This window comes from Trichosurus vulpecula, chromosome 5, assembly GCF_011100635.1.
Source record: "Trichosurus vulpecula isolate mTriVul1 chromosome 5, mTriVul1.pri, whole genome shotgun sequence".
NCBI classification, from domain to species: Eukaryota; Metazoa; Chordata; class Mammalia; order Diprotodontia; family Phalangeridae; genus Trichosurus; species Trichosurus vulpecula.
Window position 1 is genome coordinate 45,205,387 of NC_050577.1, and position 25,206 is coordinate 45,230,592.

Genomic DNA, 25,206 nt, shown 5'->3' on the forward strand with positions numbered 1-25,206 from the left:
TTGTATACACTGATGCAGAGCAAAGTGAATAGAACCAGGAGGGTAACCAGTCAATAGTCAATGAAGATTTATTAAGTGTTTATTATATGCAAGGCACTGTGCTACATTATAATTATACAACATACAATTATATAATAACAATAATATTGTTAAAAAAACAATTTTGAAGGACATAGGTGACCCAATCTACATAATGACTAACCATAATTCTAGAGGATTCAGAATGAAACATACTACTAACCTCCTGTTAGACAGGTGACAGAGTGAAAATAAAAACATATGTGTGTTTTTGGACATGGACAATGCCAGAATTTGTTTTGCTTGAATATATGTTTTTAACTGGAGTTTTATTTATCTTGCTTTCTCAATTGTGAGGAAGAATCATAGGAGAAAGAAGTTAGATTTTCCATTGACAAAAATAAAATTTGCTGGAAAAACTGGAAATCATTCTAACAGAAACTAGTCAAGAGAAAGCTCAGTGAGTGTGTGTGTGTGTGTGTGTGTGTGTGTGTGTGTGTGTGTGCGCGCATGTGTGTGTCTAGGGAATACAGTGTTGTAGCAGGAAAGGGGGAAGACATGACTGTGAGAATGAAATCAAAGGTATCAATAAAATTCATTTAAGAATAAATCTAAAACTCTTCACAATAACTAGATATAAGAGGGAGTTTGGGTATTCTTAACCTCACCACTTTACACGTGAGGAGATGGAGGGTCAGCTAGAGTCGATGGCCTTCCCTCAGTCACAGGGCTAGCAAGTGTTACACCAATACACGCCCCCAGGTCTTCTGAGCTGCTCCTACTACATAAGAATGCTTGTCAAGAGGGCAATGAACACCCACAGCTCTGCTCTGGCCTACCATGCTCGTTCTTCCTCTATGGCTGGAAACTGGACTGCCTTGACAGAGTCCTTCACCAATCAATATATTGTTTATGTGAATGAATCATAGCATGCTAAAGGTTGATGTGGAACATTTAACAAGTCAAGGAAAGGATATTGGAAAGGCCCTTAGAATTTAAAGGGGATGAGGGTTGGAAGACAATATAGAGACTGTATATATCCTTCAAAATAGACTGTTTCTTTTGACTAGTTTAAGGTACTAGTGACTAAGTTTACAAGAAGGTTTGAAGCCTCTACATATACACAGATAGTCTTGTACACTCTTAAAATGCAAAGAGCTAAAAACAACTTTTTATTATAAGGCCTAGATGCAATTTGAATAATCATTTATGACCTACTCCCACCACATCACCAACCCCTTTAATCTAGCTAACCAGGTATGCAACTACTTTCTCTTTTTAACTTGACTTTTTAATACAATTCTGTAATATTTTTTTAAATACCTACCTGGAGCTATGGGGGAAAAACCCTATAAAACATTGAGGAGTGGTGTAAAAGGGCCACTTTCTTCCAACAGATATAGGCTACCATAGAAGAAGAGACAGAGAGACATATGTGAGCAATCTTCTAAAGTGCATGGGTAATATATTTCAAAGGAAAACCTGCCACAGATAACAAAATGAATCATTTTTACAACTAAGCATAGAAGTTACCACATAAGATGGAGTGGTAAGGACTATTGACTTGTGAATGGCACAGAAGCCCCATTACAATAAAAACGAAAGAACAACATTCATGTTTTGACTAATTTCAGCGAAGGACCATAACGTGAATTTTAATCTAAGCAAACATCACACACACGTGGATATTTTTAGTGCGCACTGCATTGACATTAGCCATAAAAAGAATAAACCAGATTTTGTGTTTAACCTCATTTGCTGCTTTTGTAAAGATTGTCTTGCATTGCCTATTCATGATCTCTTGCTTGGTATGCTGTTGTTCATTATAAGAGTAGTAAAAAAAATGCAAACTCTGAGATTTATCAGCAATAAAGTTAAGGAGAAAATCTCTGTAAACATACGAAAGGATTGTCCAGGAAAAAATTATGTATATCTGTATACACACATACACACATGCATATGAATATTTCCTAGTAGGAAAGTTAGTGGAAGATGCCTATTGCAGCCTATTGACTATAATCTACAGAGCTGAGTTATTTACCTAGTCACATATTCCAAAACACTTCCCTTACCACAGCACAGAATATATCACTTCCTTCACACACACACACACACACACACACACACACACACACACACACACACCTTGAGCCAACTTTCGCTGCAAACTTCTTAAAATGGCAGGCTCCTAGGAACAAAGAGGCTATTGGAAGAAACAGCTAAGACAGAATACAAGAAACTAAAACTCCTCTGGACAGATCAAGGGCAAACTCAGTCATGTCATACTGGCATTTTTACAAAACTTTTTACTGTTTTGTAAGCCTTCAAATTCCTAGAGCAAGTCCCTGAGTGATCATCTCCCACCTTTGAGTCTTTGACTACACAGGAAGGATCTCGGAGGGACGAGATTGGAATCCCACCTCTGACTCTCACATTCTATGTGACTCTGAGCATCCCCCCGACCCCCAGCCTCTACTTTCTCATCTGTAAAACGGGGGCGGGGGGCTTGGATGAGATGGCCTCTGGTCCCAAGATTCAAATATGCTTGTCATTGGGGTAACCTGTTGAAGCGCATCACCCCACTGCTCAATAACCTTTATGGGGAGGTCACTAATGAACTTGGGGTAAGTATCTCTCATGGAATGGTGAGAGAAGTCACTTTGTAAAGGGTCAAAGAGCAAAATGGGTGGCAAAGAAATGGGGGCGACAAGTGTTGCCTTCTCTTTCAAACAGTCTCATGGGGAAGACAAGGCAAAAGAGGGTGCCAGCTTATGGGGTGTAGCTGTGTGGAGGCAAAGTGTGGTATTTGGGATAAAGACAATTTTTGCACGTTTGCTATGGAAGGTTGGAAGGAGCAAGGACACTGGGAAATTCTGAAAAGTCTCTGTGACGCTAAAAGGAATGCTCACTGTTCCAAATGATTTCATTATAGGAAATTATAAAATTATGCTAACCAAAAGGGAACTATCAAGTAAAACTGAAATGCTTACTATTATTCTTATCACATTTCATACTGTTACTTTAATTCATTTTAATATAAGAAACAGAGTTAAGTAAAATAAAATAAAATAAAATACCCATTGGTCATGCAGATTAAAGTGGTCATGAATAATCTATACAAATCCTCATCCATGGACCTCTGAAATGCAGACCCATTATCTCCAACTCCCTATAAGACATCCTGACTAGCATTGAAAACGCAACATGTCCCAACCCAAGCTCTTTCCCCCTAAACTTGCTTCTCCTTATACTAATTTTTCCCCTATAGAACTACCATTTGCTTAGGGCAGCTTGGTGGTGCAGTAGATAGAGTGCTCGGCCTGGAGTCAGAAAGACTCATCCTTCTGAGTTCAAATCTGGTCTCTGACACTAGTTGCGTGACCCTGGGCAAGTCACTTAACCCTGTTTGCCTCAGTTTGTTCATCTATAAGATGAACTGGAGAAGAAAATGGTAAACCACTTCAGTATCTTTGCCCCAAATAGGGGCATGTAGAGTTGGACACAACTGAAAATAACTGAACACAAAAACATACCATTTACTTGTTAAACCCATGTTCCAAACCTTGGGGTTGTCTTTGACTCTTCCTCCCTTAATTTCTCCCATCCAATCAGTTACAAAACCCTGGTAATTTGGCCTCTACAACAACCTTTGTATCTCTCTTCCTCTCTATTTCCACTGTCATCATCCCACCATAAGAGACTCATATTACCACTCAATGTAAAACTATTAGTGTAATAGCTAGAAGGTCTTGCCTCTAATCTCCCCTTTCCCTTCATCACAGAATGATCCTGTTCATCCATGGATCCAGTCACATCACTCATGTTCACATATCTCCAGTGGTTTCCTTTTGCCTAAAAATTCAATTCCCTTTGCTTCCTGTAGAATTACATGCAGGTTGGGAGCCATGGTGCCCTTCCCTAGCATGCCTAAATCACTAAAGCTTAGGAATATGCCCATTCTCCAGAGTCAAGGAACACTCTGCATACTGAGAAGAGGAGAGAGTGGGTGACTTGCCCAACAGAATAGCTCCAGGGAGAGGTTAGTGTCCTATAAAGGAAAACGCATTCAAAACACCTACCTTCTAGTGGGTAATTGGCTAGACTTCCTGATCAGCCAGTGGAAAGCAGTGATGGCCTATGAACTAAGCATTCTCTGAGAAGAGCCTGTTCACTTGCTACACAGATTCTGAAAGAACTAGATGATCCTGATGATGGCAGAATTGGTATTAAAACCCTCTAAGGAGCCATGGGACTCAATCAAGGGTTTTCCAACCAAAGGGCACCCTCTATGTATACAGTGGGGAATGTACCTCCTGCTCAACCCAATACTTTGGCACCCTCACTGGACTCTGAAACAAGTGAACAAGCATTTATTTATTGCACTAGCATTAAGGGGATTGCCAAAGGCCTCCTGCAGAAGGTGGTAACTGAGCTGGACTTGGAGGAATTCAAAGGTGAGGATCACGGCAAGGGCTGGCTCTTATCTAAACTCTTCTCCCTCACATCGTATTCTGCACCTGGTGTTCATTTTATAAAAATCTGTTCAAGGATCCCATGCAAGTTTAGTGCTGTCCTGCCAAAAGTACGTCCCTTATTCAAACTCTTGATCATCAGCTCTAGGCAGTGAACCACAATGGGGACTCAGATCTATATGTACAGATGGATGAAAGAAGCCAGGCTAACAAACAATATTTTAAATAGAATTAAGATTCAGTATCTTCATTGTGATACTATTTTCTTGTTGGGCTTCCAGTGAAAGCTGCTGCTTAGATTGCATATTCAAAAATAATATATGGTAATCATCTGACCTTCACTGTCCTCTCTGGTACTTCCAACAAATTTGCACCTCAATTTCACCTTCCAGAAATACAAAAAGGTCCCTTTTATTTAAATATTTAAAATTCTTTTTCCATCATTCGGTAAACTGATTCCAGCTTGTCAGGTCTCCAGGCACAACGTGAGAAGTCATTCACGGCTCTGCATAAGCGCATAGAGTCTGCTTTTTGATGCTTAGCCCAGAAAACTAATGCAAACAGCAGCAGACATCACGCACTCAGAGACTCCTGCTTAATTTCATCAAGACCAGTAGCCTGCTCCTGACACTCCAAGTCCTATAAATAGCAAGTGTCCTGAATTCTTTGTTTAAGAATAAACTTTATGGTTAGTGGTAAAGGGACGGGTAAAAGGAATCACTGGCTTTACTGTCAGTTCCAATAGCGATTTTTTACATCTGCCTTGAGATGTGGGAACCACAAGTGAGGACAAAAGCAATGCTGGCCCAGAGGAGAGAAGCTGAATTTCACTAGCAGTCCGAACAAACGGATCACACTTTGCCTGGGGTTGTTGGAGATGCTCGCCTCCTCTGATACTAAGACAAAAATTAGATTGGACACAAAAACCATTTACAACACACCTCCTATAAAAAAAGGTATTGCCAGGGTGGCTAGGTGGTGCAGTGAGTAGTGCACCGACCCTGGCGTCAGGAGGACCTGAGTTCAAATCCGGCCTCAGACATTTGACATTTACTAACTGTGTGACCTTGGGCAAGTCACATAACCCCAACTGCCCTGCCTTCCCTCTCTAAAAACAAAACAAAACCAAAAGAAAAGGCATTGCCCTAAACAATGAAGTAGAACAGGAAGTGGAAGCAACAGCCTACAAATACATGAGGCCAGTCAATATTGTGCCACTTGCTTATATTGGTCAGTATAAGCATTTTGTGGAGAGGCACCTCCATAAGCACCTACTATGTGTCAGGCACTATGCTAAGCACTGGGGATACAAAGAAAGGCAAAAGAACGGTCTTGGACCTCAAGGAGATTGCAATCTAAAGTGTACTAGGTACAAGGGGTTGTAGAAAAATTAACCAATGTTTGTAGAATCTCAGGTACGTGAACAGTATTAACTAACCCTGGTGGATACAGAGAGTACAGAGAACTACAAGATTTACTCTTTTCTCCCAGGAACTTAGAAACTTGCTGTAGCAAAGTCCTTATACTCAACTCTTCAAGGATCCATGATTTATCAATGAGGGTATTTCTTCCATTAACGCATACTGCATGACCTCTTTATCTTAGCAGACTGGCCTCAGGAGTTTTTATGGCCAGAAATCCTTATTGTCCGGTAGCCAACCTTCTCATGCTTTGCTTCTATTTATTTATCTAGGCTGATTCCTGGATGATGGAAATGTAGTTCATTACCAGATCTGAAATACTTGAAGGGTCTCCAACATGGTAGGATCCACCACAGCCTCTACTGCATTGAAAAACATGATAATTCAGTCACTTCTAAGCCATGAGGAGGCATCAGAGTTGGACTTTAGTATCAACATATACAATACAAAAAAGCAAGGAAGTATAAAGATGCCAAAAATCAAGACTTCCTATGACCCAAGAATCATAGGCGTTTTTCCCAGCAGTCAGTTTTTCACTTTTCTAAACTCTTTCTTCCTGTTTTCTGTTACATTGTCTTTATTATCTTAAATATTTATTTTTCCTTGACAATTACATCTTTTGGTCACTCATGAGCTAGAATAATGAGCAAGATCTAGCTCTTTCAGTTATTCCTCATAAAATTCGTTTTCCAACTAATCTGTCATTTATTTGGATTAACGCTCTATGGACCTCCTTTTGATTTGATTGGGATAATTTTCTTAGGTAAGTGTCTTACTGAGAACTCTGTTGTTTTAACACTTGTTTTACCTTCAGTTGTTCTTCTGGTTTTTTTTAACTGTAACTACCCTTAGCATTCTTCTCCAAGAACTTTTTTACAAATGTGTTTATTTTCTAAGTAACTACTGTTGTTGACTATTATGTCTCTTTGCTTGTCAAGTAGGGCAGGTGTTTGCTGACAATGGTGGGTTTGGGGTTCTTTTGGTCTCCTCGCAGGGGCAACTGATTTACATTAATTAGTTAGATATTCATATGAAATATAATAGGTGTTCTCTCCTATACCCCTTTCCCATTTTCCCACTTGAACAATTATTTTAATAGGTCAAGGCTTAATTGCATGCCATATATTTTTCTCATTTTAATCCATTTTTTTCTAACTTTCTATTAATTTTGATTTTTTTTGCTCTAACAAGCTGTTTGCGTGACCTTATGCTGATGGCAGATTCAGGAATGACTCGCAAAGGAGTAATAAAGTTGTTTCCTGTCAAAAATATAATTAAGTTCATTTTTGTTATGTTATTTGGTGCTCACCTTGTCCAGCACCTTCCAGTTCTTTTCTCAAAGGAAAAATTTATGATGTACAATCCTGGGGCCTCTGTGTAGTCTACAACTCTTTGACCTTTCTCATTCCTTAGTCCTGAACCATAACTGCCAACATACGTTTCTACCAACCTCACCTCTGACCACTTTTGTAGCCATCAAATATCAAAGCATATGTTGATCTAATTCTCAGCAACTTACTGAACTCTTCCCAGGGATTTTCCACCTCTTTATTCGCTGCTACGGATTTTGGCATATACACTGCAATTATTTTCATGGTCATCTTTTTGCAAGTATTTAGCACAAGCACTGAAACACACGAGGACCAAATGTCCCATGAAATGAAATTTCTTATTGTCTTTGAATATGAGATCCTTTCACTGAGTTGCAACTCCCTTATTTCTTCTGGCTTCAAGTATAGCAAGAATGTCAAGATTGATGTGATTCAGTTCCTCCAACTCTATGTTCACTGCTTGGTCACTGGAGAAGAAGCTCTTTTTTTGTGTATCTATATCCAAGTTAATGTTTCTAGGTGACCAGAAAGCCCTATGATTCTAAGCACTTTCTGTCCCCACACTCTCACCATCAGTACAAAAGCAGAAGGAGGTTGCATAGGATTGAGGGCCACTTAATATGTTCTTTGTTTTATGGCTGTCATGGCCAAAGAAAATTCATCACTGAGAGATCAGCCAACTCCTGATGAACCTCTCCACACTTAGCTTGTCTGGTCCTTAGAAAGTAGGTGCAGTCTTATGCTCGGGCCAATGCTTGGAGCCTTTCCAACATGGGAAAGTGTACCAGGGCTTTCATTCTGTTGGAACAGTGCCTGGTACATAGTAGGCACTTAATAAATTCTTATTGATTAACTGCTTAATGCTTTAGTCTTTAAGAACCCATGGTCATCCCCCTAACCCATGGTAAGATTTTGAGAAGTATAATTTTAATCATATTAACTCATAAATAATACCTTATATTTACAAGGTGCCTTCCCAAAACAATAAAGTAACATAGTAGTACAAGTATTTTTCTCTGTCTTTTAGAAACGAGGAAACTGAGGATCAGAGAGATTATGCCCAAGGTAATACATCTAATAGGACAGAGAGCCAGGCCTCTGGGCCAGTGGAGCTGACTCAGAGTCCAGAGCTCTCTGAACTCCACCACATGAGGAGTCTAACACCAGCTCTTAAAGATCTTCCTGTTCATGGATTCTTGCCTTCTCAGAATAATAGTTTGTTGCCCTCACTTGTAACTGAAAGAAATGCTAAATTTCAGTTGCAAGTTAGTGGAAAATAAAGATGTCATTTTTCCCCAATCCAGGTTCATAGAACCCCAGAAATCTATCTATGGATATCTTGGAGGGTTGGTGGACCCCAAGCTCAGAAGCCTAGCTTTAGTCCACCCTCTTCAGTTTACAGATGAGGACCCTAAAGCACCACCAGGTTAAACGACTTGACTAAAGTTATAGAGATAGTTAATGGAAGAAGCTGGGCTAGAAGCAAGGTCTCTGGAATTGCAGTAAAATCTTATTTTTTGTGTACCATACATAATTTTTTTCCATTCCATTCTTTTGACTTTCAAATATTCATTGCATGTCTTACCAGAATTACTTCAAAAAGAACTGGGATCAGTTTGCTTTCTTCAACAAGGCTGTAAAAGAAGAAAAAGAAGAAATCACATATGACAATGATTGATACTTAAACCACTGTATTTAAATATGGAACAGTGCAGCTCCAATTCTGTATTATTAGAAAAATCTGGGCCCAAGAAACATAGCCTTGGACTAAACGTTCACTTTAATACACTCACTGAATCCATTAAACACAAGAAATATGGGGCATCTTTGCAAGTGACTTACTAGCTCTGCCTTACTGATCTGAAGTAAGTGAATGGAACTCTTAAGTAGATTAATATTTTTAAAATGGGGAAAATTAATTAAAATGCAGGAATACTAGAAAGACTATCAAATAGGTAATGCAGACTGAAATAATTTGAACTAACAATTCACACTGCACAGTTAAATTATAAGCATGCCACATTGTAATTTTTTATGTATGCCTCATTAGCTATCTCTTCTGCATTAACGAATTAATGTACAATGAATTTTCATCATCTTTAGTTTTTAAAAAATTTGGGCACCAATCAGCCATTAGACTCTAGGCACTGCCCCCCCCCCGCAACTGGATATAAATCGCCATCTACTATAAAAGGAGAGATTTTTAAACAGTAAGTCATAAAGGGCCTCGAACCTCAACTATTTTAACAACGATTGAGATTTTAAGATAACATAAGACTTTTTTGAGCAAGTTGCTACAGTCTCCAAAGAGTGTTACAGTCTGAGACTCAAACTCCTCTTGCCCTTCCAAAATAACTTTTTCTGTGAGGCAAAGTATGGTGTTTAAAATAATAATACAACATAACCTGGTGAGTGCCTAATTTGTTGGGTGGGGGAGATGAGGGAAGTAGTATATTTGAAAAATTTTTAAAAAAACCTTACTTTATTAAACCTAATTTTCACACTGAGAGAAAAAAATACAAGTACATTCTATTGTGTATATTTAGTTCCACTTGTTCTGTGTAGACTCCATACAGATATATATGTATGTATGTGTGTATGTATGGAGTTTCTTGACCAGGACCACAACACTAGACTTTAAACTGATAGCTAAATAGCCTAAATAGTTTGTACCTCAATTATCCGAATCATGGAAACAGGTACCCACTACCCATCATTACCTAAAATAGCACTGGAGCAGCCTAACCAAAAACGGATTGGATTGAAGTCAAAATGACAACATTTGTAAAGATACAGCTGCCTTTAAAACAGCAAAGCCAGTCAAAACAAATGAAAAGAAATGCTGGGGGTTCCAAGAAAATGGATTCAGTTCATTCACTGATGTAAAATAACAATGATCTTGGGTTTACATCATACTAAGTATACTCTTTTTTATTATTTGTTTAATGTTTTTAGTTTTCAGCATTGACTTCCACAAGATTTTGAATTACAAATTTTCTCCCCATTTCTACCCTCACTCCCACTCCAAGATGGCATATATGCTGGTTGCCCCATTCCCCAATCAGCCCTCCCTTCCATCACCCCACTGCCCCCCATACCCTTTTCCCTTCCTTTCTTGTAGGGCAAGATAGATTTCTATGCCCCATTGCCCATATATCTTATTTCCCACTTGCATGCAAAAACACCGGTTTTTTTTTAACATCTGCTTTTAAAACTTTGACTTCCAAATTCTCTCCCCTCTTCCCTCCCCACCCACCCTCCCTAAGAAGTCAAGCAATTCAACATAGGCCACACACTTATCATTATGTAAAACCCTTCCACCATACTCATGTTGTGAAAGACTAACTATATTTTGCTACCTCCTGTCCTGTCCCCCTTTGTTGAATTTTCTCCCTTGACCCTGTCCCTTTTCAAAAGTATTTGATTTTGATTACCTCTTCCCCCTATCTGCCCTCCCTTCTATTGTCCCCCCCTTTTTTTATCCCCTTCCTCCTCCTCCTTCTTTCCTGTGGGGTGTGAGTGTGTATGGTATTCCCTCCTTGAGTCAAATCCGATGAGAGCAAGATTCACTCATTCCCTCTCACCTGCCCCCTCTTCCCTTCCAATGAACTGCTTTTTCTTGCCACTTTTATGCAAGATAATTTACCCCATTCTATCTCTCCCTTACTCCCTCTCTCAATATATTCCTCTCTCATCCCTTAATTTGATTTTTTTTAGATATGATCCCTTCATATTCAACTCACCCTGTCCCCTGTCTATATATAGACATATATACATGTCATATATACATACGTACATACATAGACATATATGTATGTATACATATGTGTGTATATATGTATATGTGTGTGTATGTATGTATGTATATTCCCTTCACCTACCCTAATACTGAGAAAGGTCTCATGAATTACACACATCATCTTTCCATGTAGGAATGTAAAGTTCAACTTTAGTAAGTCCCTTATGATTTCTCTTTCTTGTTTTACCTTCTTATGCTTCTCTTGATTCTTGTGTTTGAAAGTCAAATTTTCTATTCAGCTCCAGTCTTTTCACTGAGAAAGCTTGAAAGTCCTCTATTTTATTGAAAATCCATATTTTGCCTTGGAGCATGATACTCAGTTTTGCTGGGTAGGTGATTCTTGGTTTCAATCCTAGCTCCATTGACCTCTGAAATATCATATTCCAAGCCTTTCTATCCCTTAATGTAGAAGCTGCTTCTTGATTGCTATCTTGCTTTGTTGCTATCTTGATTGTGCTTCCAAAATACTCAAATTGTTTCTCTCTGGCTGCTTGCTGTATTTTCTCCCTGATCTGGGAGCTCTGGAATTTGACAACAATATTCCTAGGTGTTTTCTTTTTGGGATCTTTTTGAGGAAGTGATCTGTGGATTCTTTTAATTTCTATTTTACCCTCTGGCTCTAGAATATCAGGGCAGTTCTCCTTGATAATTTCTTGAAAGATGATATCTAGGCTCCTTTTTTTGATCATGGCTTTCAGGTAGCCCAATAATTTTTAAATTATCTCTCCTGGATCTATTCTCCAGGTCAGTGATTTTTCCAATGAGATATTTCACATTGTCTTCCATTTTTTCATTCCTTTGGTTCTGTTTTATAATATCTTGATTTCTCATAAAGTCACTAGCTTCCACTTGCTCCAATCTGATTTTTAAGGTGGTATCTTCTTCAGTGGTCTTTTGGACCTCCTTTTCCACTTGGGTAATTCTGCCTTTCAAGGCATTCTTCTCCTCATTGGCTTTTTGGAGCTCTTTTGCCATTTGAGTTAGTCTATTTTTTAAGCTGTTATTTTCTTCAGTAATTTTTTGGGTCTCCTTTAGCAAGTCATTGACTTCTTTTTCATGGTTTTCTCACATCATTCTCATTTCTCTTCCCAATTTTTCTTCTACTTCTCTTACTTGTTTTTCCAAATCCTTTTTGAGCTCTTCCATGGCCTGAGACAAATTCATATTTTTCTTGGAGGCTTTTGACGTAGGCTCTTTGACTTTCTTGACTTCTTCTGGCTGTATGTTTTGATCTTCTTTGTCACCAAAGGAAGATTCCAAAGTCTGAGTCTGAATCTGAGTCTGTTTTCGCTGCCTGTTCATGTTCCCAGCCAACTATTTCACCTTTGAGCTTTTTGTTAGGGTACGACTGCTTGTAGAGTATAGAGTGCTTTGTCCCAAGCTTTAGAAGCTGTGCTGCTGTTTTCAGAGCTACTTCTACACAGCAAGCTCTGCCACACCAGCACTCCTTCTTCCCCAAGAACTGCCAACCAGGATTATGGCCCAGATCCAGGCAGGGCAGAGCAAGCTCTGTGCTCCTGCTCTGATGGGCTGCTTAATTCCTCCCACCTGGTAGGCCTGGGCCCAGAAGCAACTGCAGCTGGAGCTCTGGAAGCAGCCTCAGAGCTGCACCACCTCTGCTGCCCCCAGGGTGGTTGTGAACAGCGAATTCCTTTCACTCTGCCCCAGCAGCTTTTCTCACTAACCTTCTCTGTTGTCTTTGGTGTTTGTGGGTTGAGAAGTCTGGTAACTGCCACAGCTCACTGATTCAGGGCCCTACAGCCTGTTCCTCCCAGCTCCCGGTCTTGCTGGTCCTGGCACAGCCCACGCTGGGCTGTGCTCCGCTCTGCTCCCAGCTTTCTGCAATAGACCCTTCCCAGTGACCATCCAGGCTGTCCTGGGCTGAAGCCCTGCTTCCCTTTGCTATTTCGTGGGTTCTGCAGCTCTAGAATTTGTTTGGAGTCATTTTTGTAGGTGTTTGGAGGGAGCTGGGGTGGGGGGGAGCTTAAGCAAGTCCCTGCTTTCCAGCCGCCATCTTGGCTCTGCCCCTTAAGTATACTCTTTTTACTAAGTCAGGAAGGATATAAAACATTTTAATAACATTTCCATAAAAATCTGGAAAAAATAAATTTTTCCGTTATAAGCTGGTTAAACTTCAGTTACCCTGAAAATTCACTTAACCCCAATGATGCCAAGAAAATGAGGCATTACCACATATTATTTGAATAATGATGCTCTTGACTGAAAAGTACTATGAAACCTTCTTTTAAAAAGCTTCTTACTTTACTAAATACTGTGCCTATAGAAGATGATAAATGAACAGTGCTAAAAACTAACGGCTTTTCATAGATCTTTAACATCAGATGAATTACTCATTAGGAAGTCTGACCATCTTAAAGAAATGCCAATGGAAATACTCTGTCACTGCTGCACTATGTGCTGAGAAGTTATTGTGATTACTGTTTTCCTCTGCTTCCACGCCTTCCTTCTCCTTTCTCCAATTACTCTATTAGACCTCACCCAACACATTTGTTGAGGTCTTGAGGTAGGGCCAACACAACCAGACCTAATCTCAGCTCTACTCTGGAGCAGCTCTACAAACATACTTTAAACGAAACCAGTTTTTACAGAAAACAATCCTATACCCAGGATGAAATACTGTCACCAAAAGCAATATGAAAGCTATATTATAAGGGGCTCTGCATCTGATCACAAAATTCAAATTGGGATAGAAGAGAGATCCAGGCAGGTTGTGTCTCACACTCAAAAGATTTAGTTCCTATCTACCTTGACTTTTAGATACCGAGAACTCAAAGACTGAATCCTAGCATTTATAAATGGCCATTATAAATGACCATTACTCCTCTAATGATTTGCAGTGATATAATAATCTCATATACCTACAAAATATAGAAAATCTGTGGAATTTTATATAACTTAAGATAGCCATTTGGAGAATGAAAAATAACTATCTATTACTTCATTAACGTATTGATTCTTTTGAAAACATAAAGCATGATAGATTTTGCTCTTTCTTACTCCCCTGTTCTGTCCCTTGGAGATCTCATCCATTCTCATGATTTCAATTGTAATTTTTCAGGTGCCTCTCAAATCAATATCTCCAGCATTCGCTTCTTCCAGAGACTCCAATCCCATCACTCCAACTACCTGCTGGATGTCTCCTCCTCCTTTGATGGCTCAATCTCAGCTAAAATTCAACACATTCAAATCAAAATTACCCTCTACCTCAAAGCTGCTCCCTTTCTGACATACCTATTTGTGTTCATCTCCCTGTCACCTAAACTGAAATGATGGGTTATCCTGGAAACCTTTCTCTCACTTGCCATAACTTCCCTTCCCATCCCCAGCCCAACAGAAAAACAGTGATTAAGTCCTGTCAGTTATTTCTTCACATTTTCACTTTCAGCTACCTCTTCTTGTCATAACTGGACTGTTGTAAGAGTACTGTTAGGTCTCCCTGCTTCCAAATTATTCCACGTATTATTACTCTTCAAATAGGGCTTTCCTTATGTTATTTCCCTGCTCAGACACCTTTTAAAGGCTCACCAAGCCCAACAGGATAAAGGTGAAATACATGAGGCAGGCACTCAAGGCATTGCAGTGATTGTCTCCAGGTTGGCTTTCCACCTTTACCCCACCCCTACTCCCTCAGGGAAGTTTTTCAAATAAACTGGCTCTCCTGAACTGATTTTCCTGCCTACACATCCTGGACTAGGACATTCTCACATATCTCTGCTCTTTAAATCCTATTGTTCAAGAAGCTACTTGAATCCTACTTTCTAGTAATCCTTTCCTACTTATCCCAGTGATCTCTTCCTACTTTGAATTCTTATTGGTATAATCCTTCAGAAGGCCTTCCCAGTCCCTCGCACTTGAGCCCTCCCTGTTAAAGTTAGCTTCCCTCTAACCTGTATGTATCTCCTATATATCTATTTATTTACATATTTTCTCTTCCATTATACTGTAAGCTTCTTGAGGGCAGGGCCAAGTTTTGTGGTTTTGACTTTCTCTTTATCCTCCATGCTTATCACAGTTCCTGGTGTACAGTGAGTACTTAATAAGTGCTGGTTGACTGATTGGTTCTTATAAACTTCCTCATATTCTCTGTTATCTATTCTTGCATATGTTTTATTTCCCCAGTTAGACTATAAAGTCCTTGAGAGGCTGGGTCTTTGTATCCTCTGCTATGTTTAGCAAAATATCTTGTGCCCAATAATGCTCAGCAAACATTAATTGCTATTGCCTGATTTTTAAATTTAAATCGTATGGAATTTTGAGGGATTGTAGAAAAAGAGGATTTCCATTTAATTGATACTACCAATTAACTAGCAATTATCAAGTATTTATTAAACCCCTACTAGGTGGGGTTATAAAGAAAAAAAATGAAATACTTCCTGCTAACAAAGAGCTTATATTCCATGGAGGAAAACACATATATACAATACGAATACAAGGTATTTCAGAGGGCAGGCACTAACAGTTTGAAGGGACAATTAAGACCCCATACAGGAGATGACATTTGAGTTAAACTTTGAAGGAAGCCAAGAATTTTTTTAAAAGGCCTTTTCATCTCTCTTCCATCAAGCCTCCATTTTGAACCTCTTCTTCACCCAATATGTGTTACTTCCTCAGAGCCCACTACTACTCAACACCTGAAGTATGGTTTTAGTATCCCAGAATCTCTCGAAATGCATCAGTGATCTCCATATCACCATATTCAATGGTCCTTCCCCCCAGTCTAATTCTTTCTGTCCTACCTATAGCAACTGACCATACTCTCCTATTAGATACATTCTCCTCCCTTGGCTTTTTGAGACAACTATGCTCTACTGTTTCCTGACCTACTACTCTAGATACTGTTTCCTTTACTGACTCTCCATCCTCTTTTTGACTTCTTAATTTACATGTTCCCAAAAAGAAAGAGAGAATCTTTCTGTCTTCTGTCTTCTTTTCCTACATACCCTCTCCTTTGGCAACAACATTATTTCTCTTCTCTCTCTTTCTAAGTATATATGTATGTATGTATGTATGTATGTGTGTGTACATGACTCCCAAGTATTTATCTTGAGTTTTGACCTTTTATTTGAGTGCCAAACCCTTATTTACAACTACCCATTAGATATTTTGCCTTGAATAACCCACCAGCACTACAAATTCGAAATATCTAAAGCTGAGACTTTTACCTTTCCCCCTATATCCTTCTCCTCTTTCTAACCTCACTTCACTGATCTCTTTATCTATGTGTGACACCACCATTTGTCTTTCTTCCATATTCTAAACCTTATGGTTATCTTTGACTCTTTCCTCTTCCTCACTTCTTATATTTAATTGGTTACCAAGGACTTTAAATTCTACTTTATCATCATTGTCATCATCATTGTCACCACTAAAGCTAGCATAGAACCTTATGGTTTGCATAGCATTTTAAGCATATTATCTCATTTCATCCTTGCAACAACTCTGGGGGGGTGAGGTTTGAATGTTATTTATCCCCATTTTACAGATGAGGAAACTGAGGCAAAAAGCAATTAAGGGACTTGCCCAGGGTCCCAGAGCTAGAAAGTACCTGAGGCTGGACATGAATTCTGGTCTTCCTAATACCATGTCTAGTGTTCTAACTACTGTGCCAACTAGTTGTATATATCTCAGTATCTCTCATAAGCAGCTCTGTTTTTCTCTCCGTATTATCACCACCCTAATATATACCCTCATTACTACACGTCTGACCTACTACAACAACCCTTAACAGTTCTTACCATTCATTGCCTACCCTTCATTTTGTTCATACCTGTGACTGCACTTCTCCTTTGCCAAAGCAGATCCACAGTTGATCTGCAGCTTTGTCTTAGAGAGTTAATGGGACACTGATTAGTGTCACACAGGCAGCATGGATCAAAAGCAAGATGTAGAAGTAGGTATTCCAGTCTCCTCGGCTCCATATTTCCTATAACTTGTACCCTGATGATGTATTTTTTTTAAATCAATAACCCAAATCTCTTGGAACCAACACTGTGAATATGGGCAGTGATCAAGGTGGATGACATTATACTGAATCAAAAATGAGATGCCCATATACATATATACATATATGTACATGTATATGCATGTATTCAGACATGTATATGTACAAGAAATGAAGTATTTTCTTGTGTGACCTAGCTCTGAAGGCAACTTTCTTTTAAAAAAAAAAAACCAACTCTTCTGAATAACAGTAGCATTGGTGAAATATGGGTATCCTAAGTTGACAACTTGGCCTTTTGGGCCTGTAAGTTTTATTTTTTAAAACCAGTCTAACTTCACAGACACATTTCTTATGAATCCAGGTTCAGTCAGGAGTCATTTTTCTATTTAAAGACTTTAACGAAAGAAAGTTCATATTTTCTTTTCATGGTGCAATGTAAGCTAGAATTTCATTTGAAAAAAACTTCTGAGGAGAAGTGAACTTCTTTTGAAGAATTTAAGGCTTAATTTTTTGAGTAAACTCATTTTTAAACGAATTTCAACAGTTTTGTTCATATACTCTAAGTGTTATCAAGGGAAGATGAATAATTCCGTGAATAAACAGGGTGTTACAAAGTCTAGTGTACAAAATGTTGTTATTCCTTGTATAATATAAAATGTTATGTACAGGGTTCATTTCATGTTTTATCCTCTAGAAATGCTTCTCCCCCCACTCTGAAGACTTGCTATGCAAAGTTTCTAACTATTTGAACTCTAGAAAATGAATTCTGCACCAACAGTATCCAAAGGAACAACTATAGGTCATTTTCAGTACTTCTACATTTGGGAAGTTTTTATTTCCCAGCATCATTCACCCATTACATTTTCCACTAAATTTTTTCTGACTGTTAAATGCAAAGAAAATCTTTAGATTATCTTTTATTTCCCAGCAGAATAAAGTTGGTAGTTTTGAAATCTTCATTAATCTTCCTGATTCTCCCACACCCAAAAAACAGAAGTGGCTTCTTGATCTTCAAATCAGGGTACTTGGTTTGCTCCTTTATTTTGCACATATCAAATTCAAAATTTGCATTATATTAAGTTGTGAATGTCTTAGCTCTACTATTAGAATGTACGCTCTTTGAAGATGTGGACTAAAATGTCACTTTTCACCTCTGTACCTCTGTCTAGTACCTAGCACTGCACACAGTAGGTATGTATAGTTTTTTTTTCCTTTTTTTAAAAAATTTTTATTTCATTTTCCATTTAATTGCTCAAACACTGGGAATGGTGATGTGCAAAGCATTTTTAATTTTTGTTCATAATAATAAACACAAACCTTTCCAACACCTACAACATAAGAGACAGAGTGGCAGAATAAACAGAAAGCCCGTCTTGAAGTCAGGGAGGCCTGGGTTCAAGTCACATCCCTGACTCATCCTGGTTGTATAACCCGAGGTAAATCATTTAATCTCTCAGTGCCCACAGAAAACTCATTAAGACTCTAAATCGATTATGTTTTGCATGACTTCACATATATAATGGATATCAATTGCTTGCCTTCTCAAGAAGAGGAGAGTAGTGGGAGAAAGGGAAAGAATTTGGAACTCAAATTTTTAAAAAATGATTGTTGGGGCAGCTAGGTGGTGCACTGAGTAGAGCACCAGGCCTGGAGTCAGGAGGACCTGAGTTTATTAAATCCGACCTCACACACCTGACATGTGTACTAGCTGTGTGACCTTGGGCAAGTCACTTAACCCCAATTGCCCTGCCAAAAAAAGCAAAAAAAAATGATTGTTGAAATCTTTTTACATGTAATTGAGAAATATTTAATAAGATACATAATAATAATAATAATAATAAAAGACCAAATTTAGAGCAGTTGTGGGTTTACTTTGATAGGAGTTCCCTCACTGGGCATTCCTTACACCAAAGAAATCACAGGTCTATATACAAAACAAACAAACAAAAATCAAAAAACCCACACACGTAATTGCATAGCTGTTATTAACTGATTTATACTCATAAATATCTTTTATTCCATAAGGTTTGTGTCATGCTTCCTTTATTCCAAAATAGAAATTTTGTGGTTCATAGCAGCTTTAAAAAGCCTTAAAGACAAGTAATGAGATTCACTAGAACATGTTTAATTGTAAACAAACTTGAGCTACCCAGCAACTCCCATCTCCAAATTACCTTAAGAGATTTAACTAGATCAGCGTCTAACCAATTAACCCAATTCTCTATTTATATATTAACCAGAAAAATAAGAGTATTCAGTTAGTGTCATTCTAGAAACACAAAGCATGAAGTCCAGGACAGCCATTATGATTCTAGGACTTGGATGTTGGTTTGTGGTAGCACAATGTTGTGGGTGAAAGGATTTTCTTTGTGAGGTCTTGGTTTTGCTGATGCATGAGGTTTTTTACATCTCTGGTTACTTTCTTAAACAATAATAAAAACCCCAGAGGACTCTGGATTGGCAAGCTTAAAAGAAAATCTGGTTTACAAACTTGGTGCCATACTCAACTCCTCTCTCTCATTCACTCCTCTCATCCACATATCCAGTCAGTTACCAGTCTTATAACTTCTTTCTCTATAACACTTCCTTCACACATTCTATTTTCTCCACCCCCACAGCAACCAACCTAGTTCAGGCCCTCATTAGCTTTCACCTTGACTCCTACAGCACTAGTAGCCTTTTAAATGGATTCTCTTCCTCAAGTCTCTCCCCATTAACAACACTCCAATCCTTCTTCCACATAGCTGCCAAAGAGATTTTCTTAAAACACAGTTCTGACTAAGTCACTCTCCTGCTCCATAAGCCCCAGTGATTCCCCATTACCTTCAGGATAAAATATAAACTCTTCTGTTTGGTATTTAAAGCTCTTGCCAACATGGCCGCTTCCTATTTTTTCCATTTTTAGAAAACAGACTACTCCTTTCCACATCCTCTACTGTACAGCCACACTGGCCTATTTGCTGTTGTTCTCAAAGGACACTTTGTCTCTCATTTTTCTGTCTTTGTATTGGCTGTCTCCTCAAACTGGAATGTCCTCTCTCATCTCCAACTTCCTTTAAGACTTACCTCAAGGACCATCTCCTCCAGGAGGCCTTCCTCTCAAAGGCTACCTTTCATTTAGTCTGGATATATCTCAGATGTACTGATTCATGTGTATGTTGTTTCCCTCATTAGAGGGGGATCAATATAAAAAAAATTAACACAAGGTCTCTAAATGACAAATGCTATTTATCTTGAAGACACGATACATAGGGGCAACTTAAACTCATAGGTCTACCAAAAGAACATGACAGATGAAAATAACCTGAATACCAAAATGTAGGAAATAATATAAGAAAACTACACAGAATGTATGAATATGTAAAAGAAAGTTCCAATTGAAATAATTCACAGATAGGCTCTCCAAACAAACAAACAAACAAACCCAGGCTACAAACTCCAAGACATATAGAGGTTAAATTTAACTGTTAAATTTAATGACAAACCTGAAATTCTGCCAGCAACCAAGAGAAAGACATTCAAATACAAAGGAAGTGGAATTTAAATAACACACGACTACTCTGTACCCACCAGTAGCCCCAGAGAATGACGTAATTTGAAAAGCAAAGTAGTTCAAGATGCAATCCAAAATGACATGCCCTGAAACCGTGAGCCTATTCATCAATGAAAACAGATCAAAGACATGAAAAACAAAAACAAGGTGTCCAGCAAATTATATAACTTGCAAAAAGCCAAAGATAAAGGAAAACAGGCTAAGTAAAGGAAAAGGATAAGTAAAGAAACCAATTTTCAAATCTTTAAAGATTTTTAAAAGAAAAAGAAAAACAGGTGAAAACCCCCTATTAAATGAAAAAAAAAACAATAATAAGAACCCTATTAACAGATTTCTTTTTAAAAGTACATGAGGGAATAAAGGTGAAAGTCAAATTTAAAGAAATAGGAGTAGTTGGCAGTAGTAGAACAGGTCTCAAAAACTATTAACTGAAACCTACAATTCCTTATTTAATATAAATTGTGATGACTCAATATACTTTGTGGCACTACATTGCAGAATGTGAGGGGGGCAAAAAGAGGAGATGGAAGGTGTAGGATCAAGGGGAATATGGAATATGCCCTAATCAAATCCATTGATGAACAAAGACAGAAGGAAAACTCATATAGTCTCTCAGCAAAAAGCACAGCTATAGGAGAATAGGAAAAGAGGCAAAGTGAGGATTTGAAGGAAATCAAAGGAAAGGGGGAGGCACAACCTGATGTGGGGAATGGGTCCCCATCAAGGGCATTCACATAGTAGAAGAGGTATACTCTGTACTGGGACATGGGGCATAACAATGGGTCTAACCAGCAGGATTTGAATGTATAAGGAGTGTTATGTCTTCATGGATAATACTCTGCCTCAGGAGAAGGGAAATCAGATCTATTGAGCACCACTGCCCTCCAAAAAGGTAGGATGTCATAGAGCCAGAGAGGGAGTGGATCAATGGGAAATGGGAAAGAGAATGATGATGGGGAGGGCAGGGGATACAATTAGACAACATGATTTGAAACACAGGGAAATTTATACCATGGGGCAATGCCTCTATCTTCATTTATTCCCTCAAGAATCTTCTAAAAGAGAATTACAACAGAAAAAAAAATAATAAGGGTCAAGATTTACCAAGGCAATAAGAATAAAAGTGAATAAAAGAGGGAACTCAAACTTAGTATTTCAGAAGCATAAATTCCATGACTACATACACAAAGCTCCTGAATACAAAATAAATTTGTGTACAGACCATGAATAAAAGAATAAAAATTCAAAATAAACAAAAAGATGCAAATTAATGAAGGGAACAAGGTAAAGAAATCATTCACAGAAAAAGACAAAAAAAGTTAGTGGACAAAAGAAATTGGAGAGAAGTAAAGGAGAAAGGATTTTGACTTGACCGCTTTGCTGAAAGAAGGAAAAGGAAGGGGGAAAAGATGGGAAGAATTAGAATTAAATTTTTTTTTTAAGAAATCAGTAAGTTAAATGAATTTCCAAAATTAGGGAAAAGATTAACAGACAGGAGGGGCAAATGAGGGTAGGGAGGAATAAAGCTTTGTGAATATGACTGCATTAAAGTGGATTAATGAAACATTTCACAAAGTACTAACTTAAAAGGGGAGGGGAGACAAAAAATACTAAGGGAAAAATGCTCAAGACATAAATGGAGGAAAACATAAATGTCACTTTCATAACTTCAAATGTGAATAGATTGAATAAGGCGATGAAATGAAAGAGTGAAAGAATGGATAAGAAAACAAAACCTCAAAACTCTATTATGTATATGAATCAAAGACACACATAGAACAAACAACGGGGAGCTGGAACAAAACTCACTAGGCTTCTAATGAATACGAAGAAGCAAGAGTGGTAATCATGTCATCAGGCAAAGCAAAGTAAAAAATCACAATACAGAAACAGATAAATATGGAAATTACCATACGCTTAACTGAATTCTGAGACAACAAACTGAAAACAATATCAAATGTTCCAAATGGCGCGGGACCTGAATTAATAAAGGAAAAAAAGTTCTTGAATTCCAAGAAGTTATGGGCAGCAAAAGAATAATAGGGGACTCGAACATTCTTCTCTCAGATCTAAACAAATCTATGAGAAAGATAAAGAAAAGGGAAAACAAAGAATTGAAAAAATTATTAAGAGAAATTAGAGCAGAGAGACTTATGATAGTGAATAAAGAAAAAATATTTTTTTTCTTAAAACAATATAGAATTTTTACCAAAAATCATCATGGCTTTTTTTTCGGTGACAAAGAAATGGAAACTGATGGGTGACTGAAAAAGTTATGGTATATAAATGTGATAGAACATTACTGTGATGTAAGAAATGAAGGGGATGAAGTAAGCAGAACCAAGAGAACAATTTATACAATAACAATATTGTGTAGATAACTTTAAAAGACGTAAGAATTCTGATCAATGCAATGACAAAACTATGATTCCAGAAGATTAATAATGATGCATAGTATCCACCAAAGAGTATCACCTCTCAAAGCACTCAAAGCACAGAAGGAGACATAAACATTTGGACATGGCCAATGCAGGAATTTGTTTTTGCTTACCTCTACATATGTGTTATGTGGCGCTGTCTCTCTTAACAACTATGTGGAAAAAATTATCTTTATTACTAGTACAGAAATGCAAATTAAAACAATCCACAAGTTTCAGTTCACATACAAGAAAACTGGCAAAATGGCAATTGCCAGTGTTGGAATGGGTGTGGAAACGCGCACACACACACGTCTTGTTGATGTTGCTGTAAATAGTTCAACTATTCTGGAAAGCAATATGGAATTAGGCAAAGTAGCTAAAATGTCCATACCCTCAACCCAGTGAATCCATTGCTAGGCTTGTGCCTCAAGGGAGGCCAATGACAAGAAGAAAGTCCCCACATATACTCAAGTATTTGTAGCAGCACTTTTTTACCGTATCAATGAAGGAGAAACAAAACAGATGTCTGCCGATTGGGGAAATGATTAAACAAATGTTAATGGTACAAAATTGTAATAGAATATTACTGTGATGCAAGAAAGGACCAACATGATGAATACAGAGAAGTGTGGAAGGACTGGAATGAACTACAACATGAATCAAGTAGAGCCAGAAAAGCAATATACACAATGTCTATAACAATGTAAATGGACAGAACAAAACTACAAACAACAGAAAATGTAGCCAAATTATAAAGAACAAGCTTGATCCCAAAGAAGATGTACGAGAAGACAACTCCCCTGCTCCTCTGCTGAGGTGGAGGTTTCACGGGTATGAGGTTTTTTTAGCTTCTTCCTCTTTTTATTTCTTAAAAAATTCTTTTTTATAAGGACTGGCTCTCTGGGAGCCATTCTGGGGAGGGAATAAGGGAAATTAGTAATCAAAAAAATCTAGTTTTTTAAATGCAAGCTCTTTGATGGGACTGTTTTGGATTTTTCTTTGTAACATTCAATACTTAGAAAAGTACCTAGTAGATACTAAGAACTTAATAAATGCTTATTGATTGATTGATTTTAGAATGCTTCATTTAACTTTCAGTATATCACCTCTCTCTAAAGTGTTGTCCATACTATTAGAAAACCCAGTTTATCAATATCTAATCCATTTTTCTATTTCCCTAAAGAGTCTCTAAGTATTGAATTTTGGTTCTAAAAGCTTTTATGGTTAAAAGACACTTCTTTAGAAAACTATATGTGCAATTTACTGTTGTAAAGGACTGCATTATATGCAAGTACTTTGATTTACAATAAATATAATTAAGACACTTTAAAAAGTAATAGACTTGAACTTACTGATAAGAAAGGAAATAACTGCTTCTTTTATGAAGCTGAATTAACTCTTTCATGACATTAGGTGCTACTCTAGTGACTTAAGACAATCTGGTGGTCTGTGTTTTTATAATCCATGAAAAATGAATAATTCCCTTTCTATTTCCCAATAGGATTTTAATATTTCTGCAACTCAGTTGCTAATATAAGTCATAATGTGGATTAAAACTAGCAAACCTTAGATTTGAAGGCCAATTATTAGTGTGTTTAGGAAAAAAAGGCAAGATAGTATTCACCTCCATGCTTATTGATTGACTGAAAATCATGAGCAGTATATGATGCATGTTGAGTCCATTTCAATAAGCTTCAAAGAACTGTCCAAATTCTTAGAATTAAGAAGTTGCATCAAATGTGCCTTAAAATAAGCTCACCTTTGGATGGAGTTTGGAAATAAATCAGCTGAAAAGAAATTTTTGTGATAATTTATCTTCTTGTTCTCACATTCTCTACATTTCAGCCCAACTAGATAATATATCCCCTTCTTTCTTGTCTCAGAGTCTTTGTCCTCCTTGTTTTCTATTCCTGGATTAGCTCTCCTCTCTTCAATTCTACCTGCCTTCAATGTCCATCCCAAATTCCATCTCTTTTATGAAACCTTGCTCCATTCTCCCAAATGAAAACATTTCTCCTCTCACCCAATCTCACAGCACTTTGTCCTCATCTTACAAAACTATGCAAAAATATTATTACATTTCTTTGTGATATGCCATTGATATCCCTTCTAAACCACAAGCATCTTGAGAGCAAGGGTCATGTCTTGCTTATTTCTGCATGTTCCTCTGGTGCTTGTCAGAATTTAATGAACTGAAATAAAAAAGGAAATAAACCCAACCCTTGTGACC

The 25,206-nt window shown here is 37.8% G+C and overlaps 1 protein-coding gene across 1 annotated transcript in view; it reads right to left on the reverse strand.

The window, feature by feature from the left end:
• The window catches only part of ULK4 (unc-51 like kinase 4), a 675,609-nt gene that overhangs the window by 322,286 nt on the left and 328,117 nt on the right, over nucleotides 1–25,206 (reverse strand). The window contains exon 31 of the mRNA XM_036759487.1: nucleotides 8,828–8,876. Coding sequence (XP_036615382.1) covers nucleotides 8,828–8,876 — 49 coding nt within the window. The remainder of the gene's footprint in view (nucleotides 1–8,827; nucleotides 8,877–25,206) is intronic.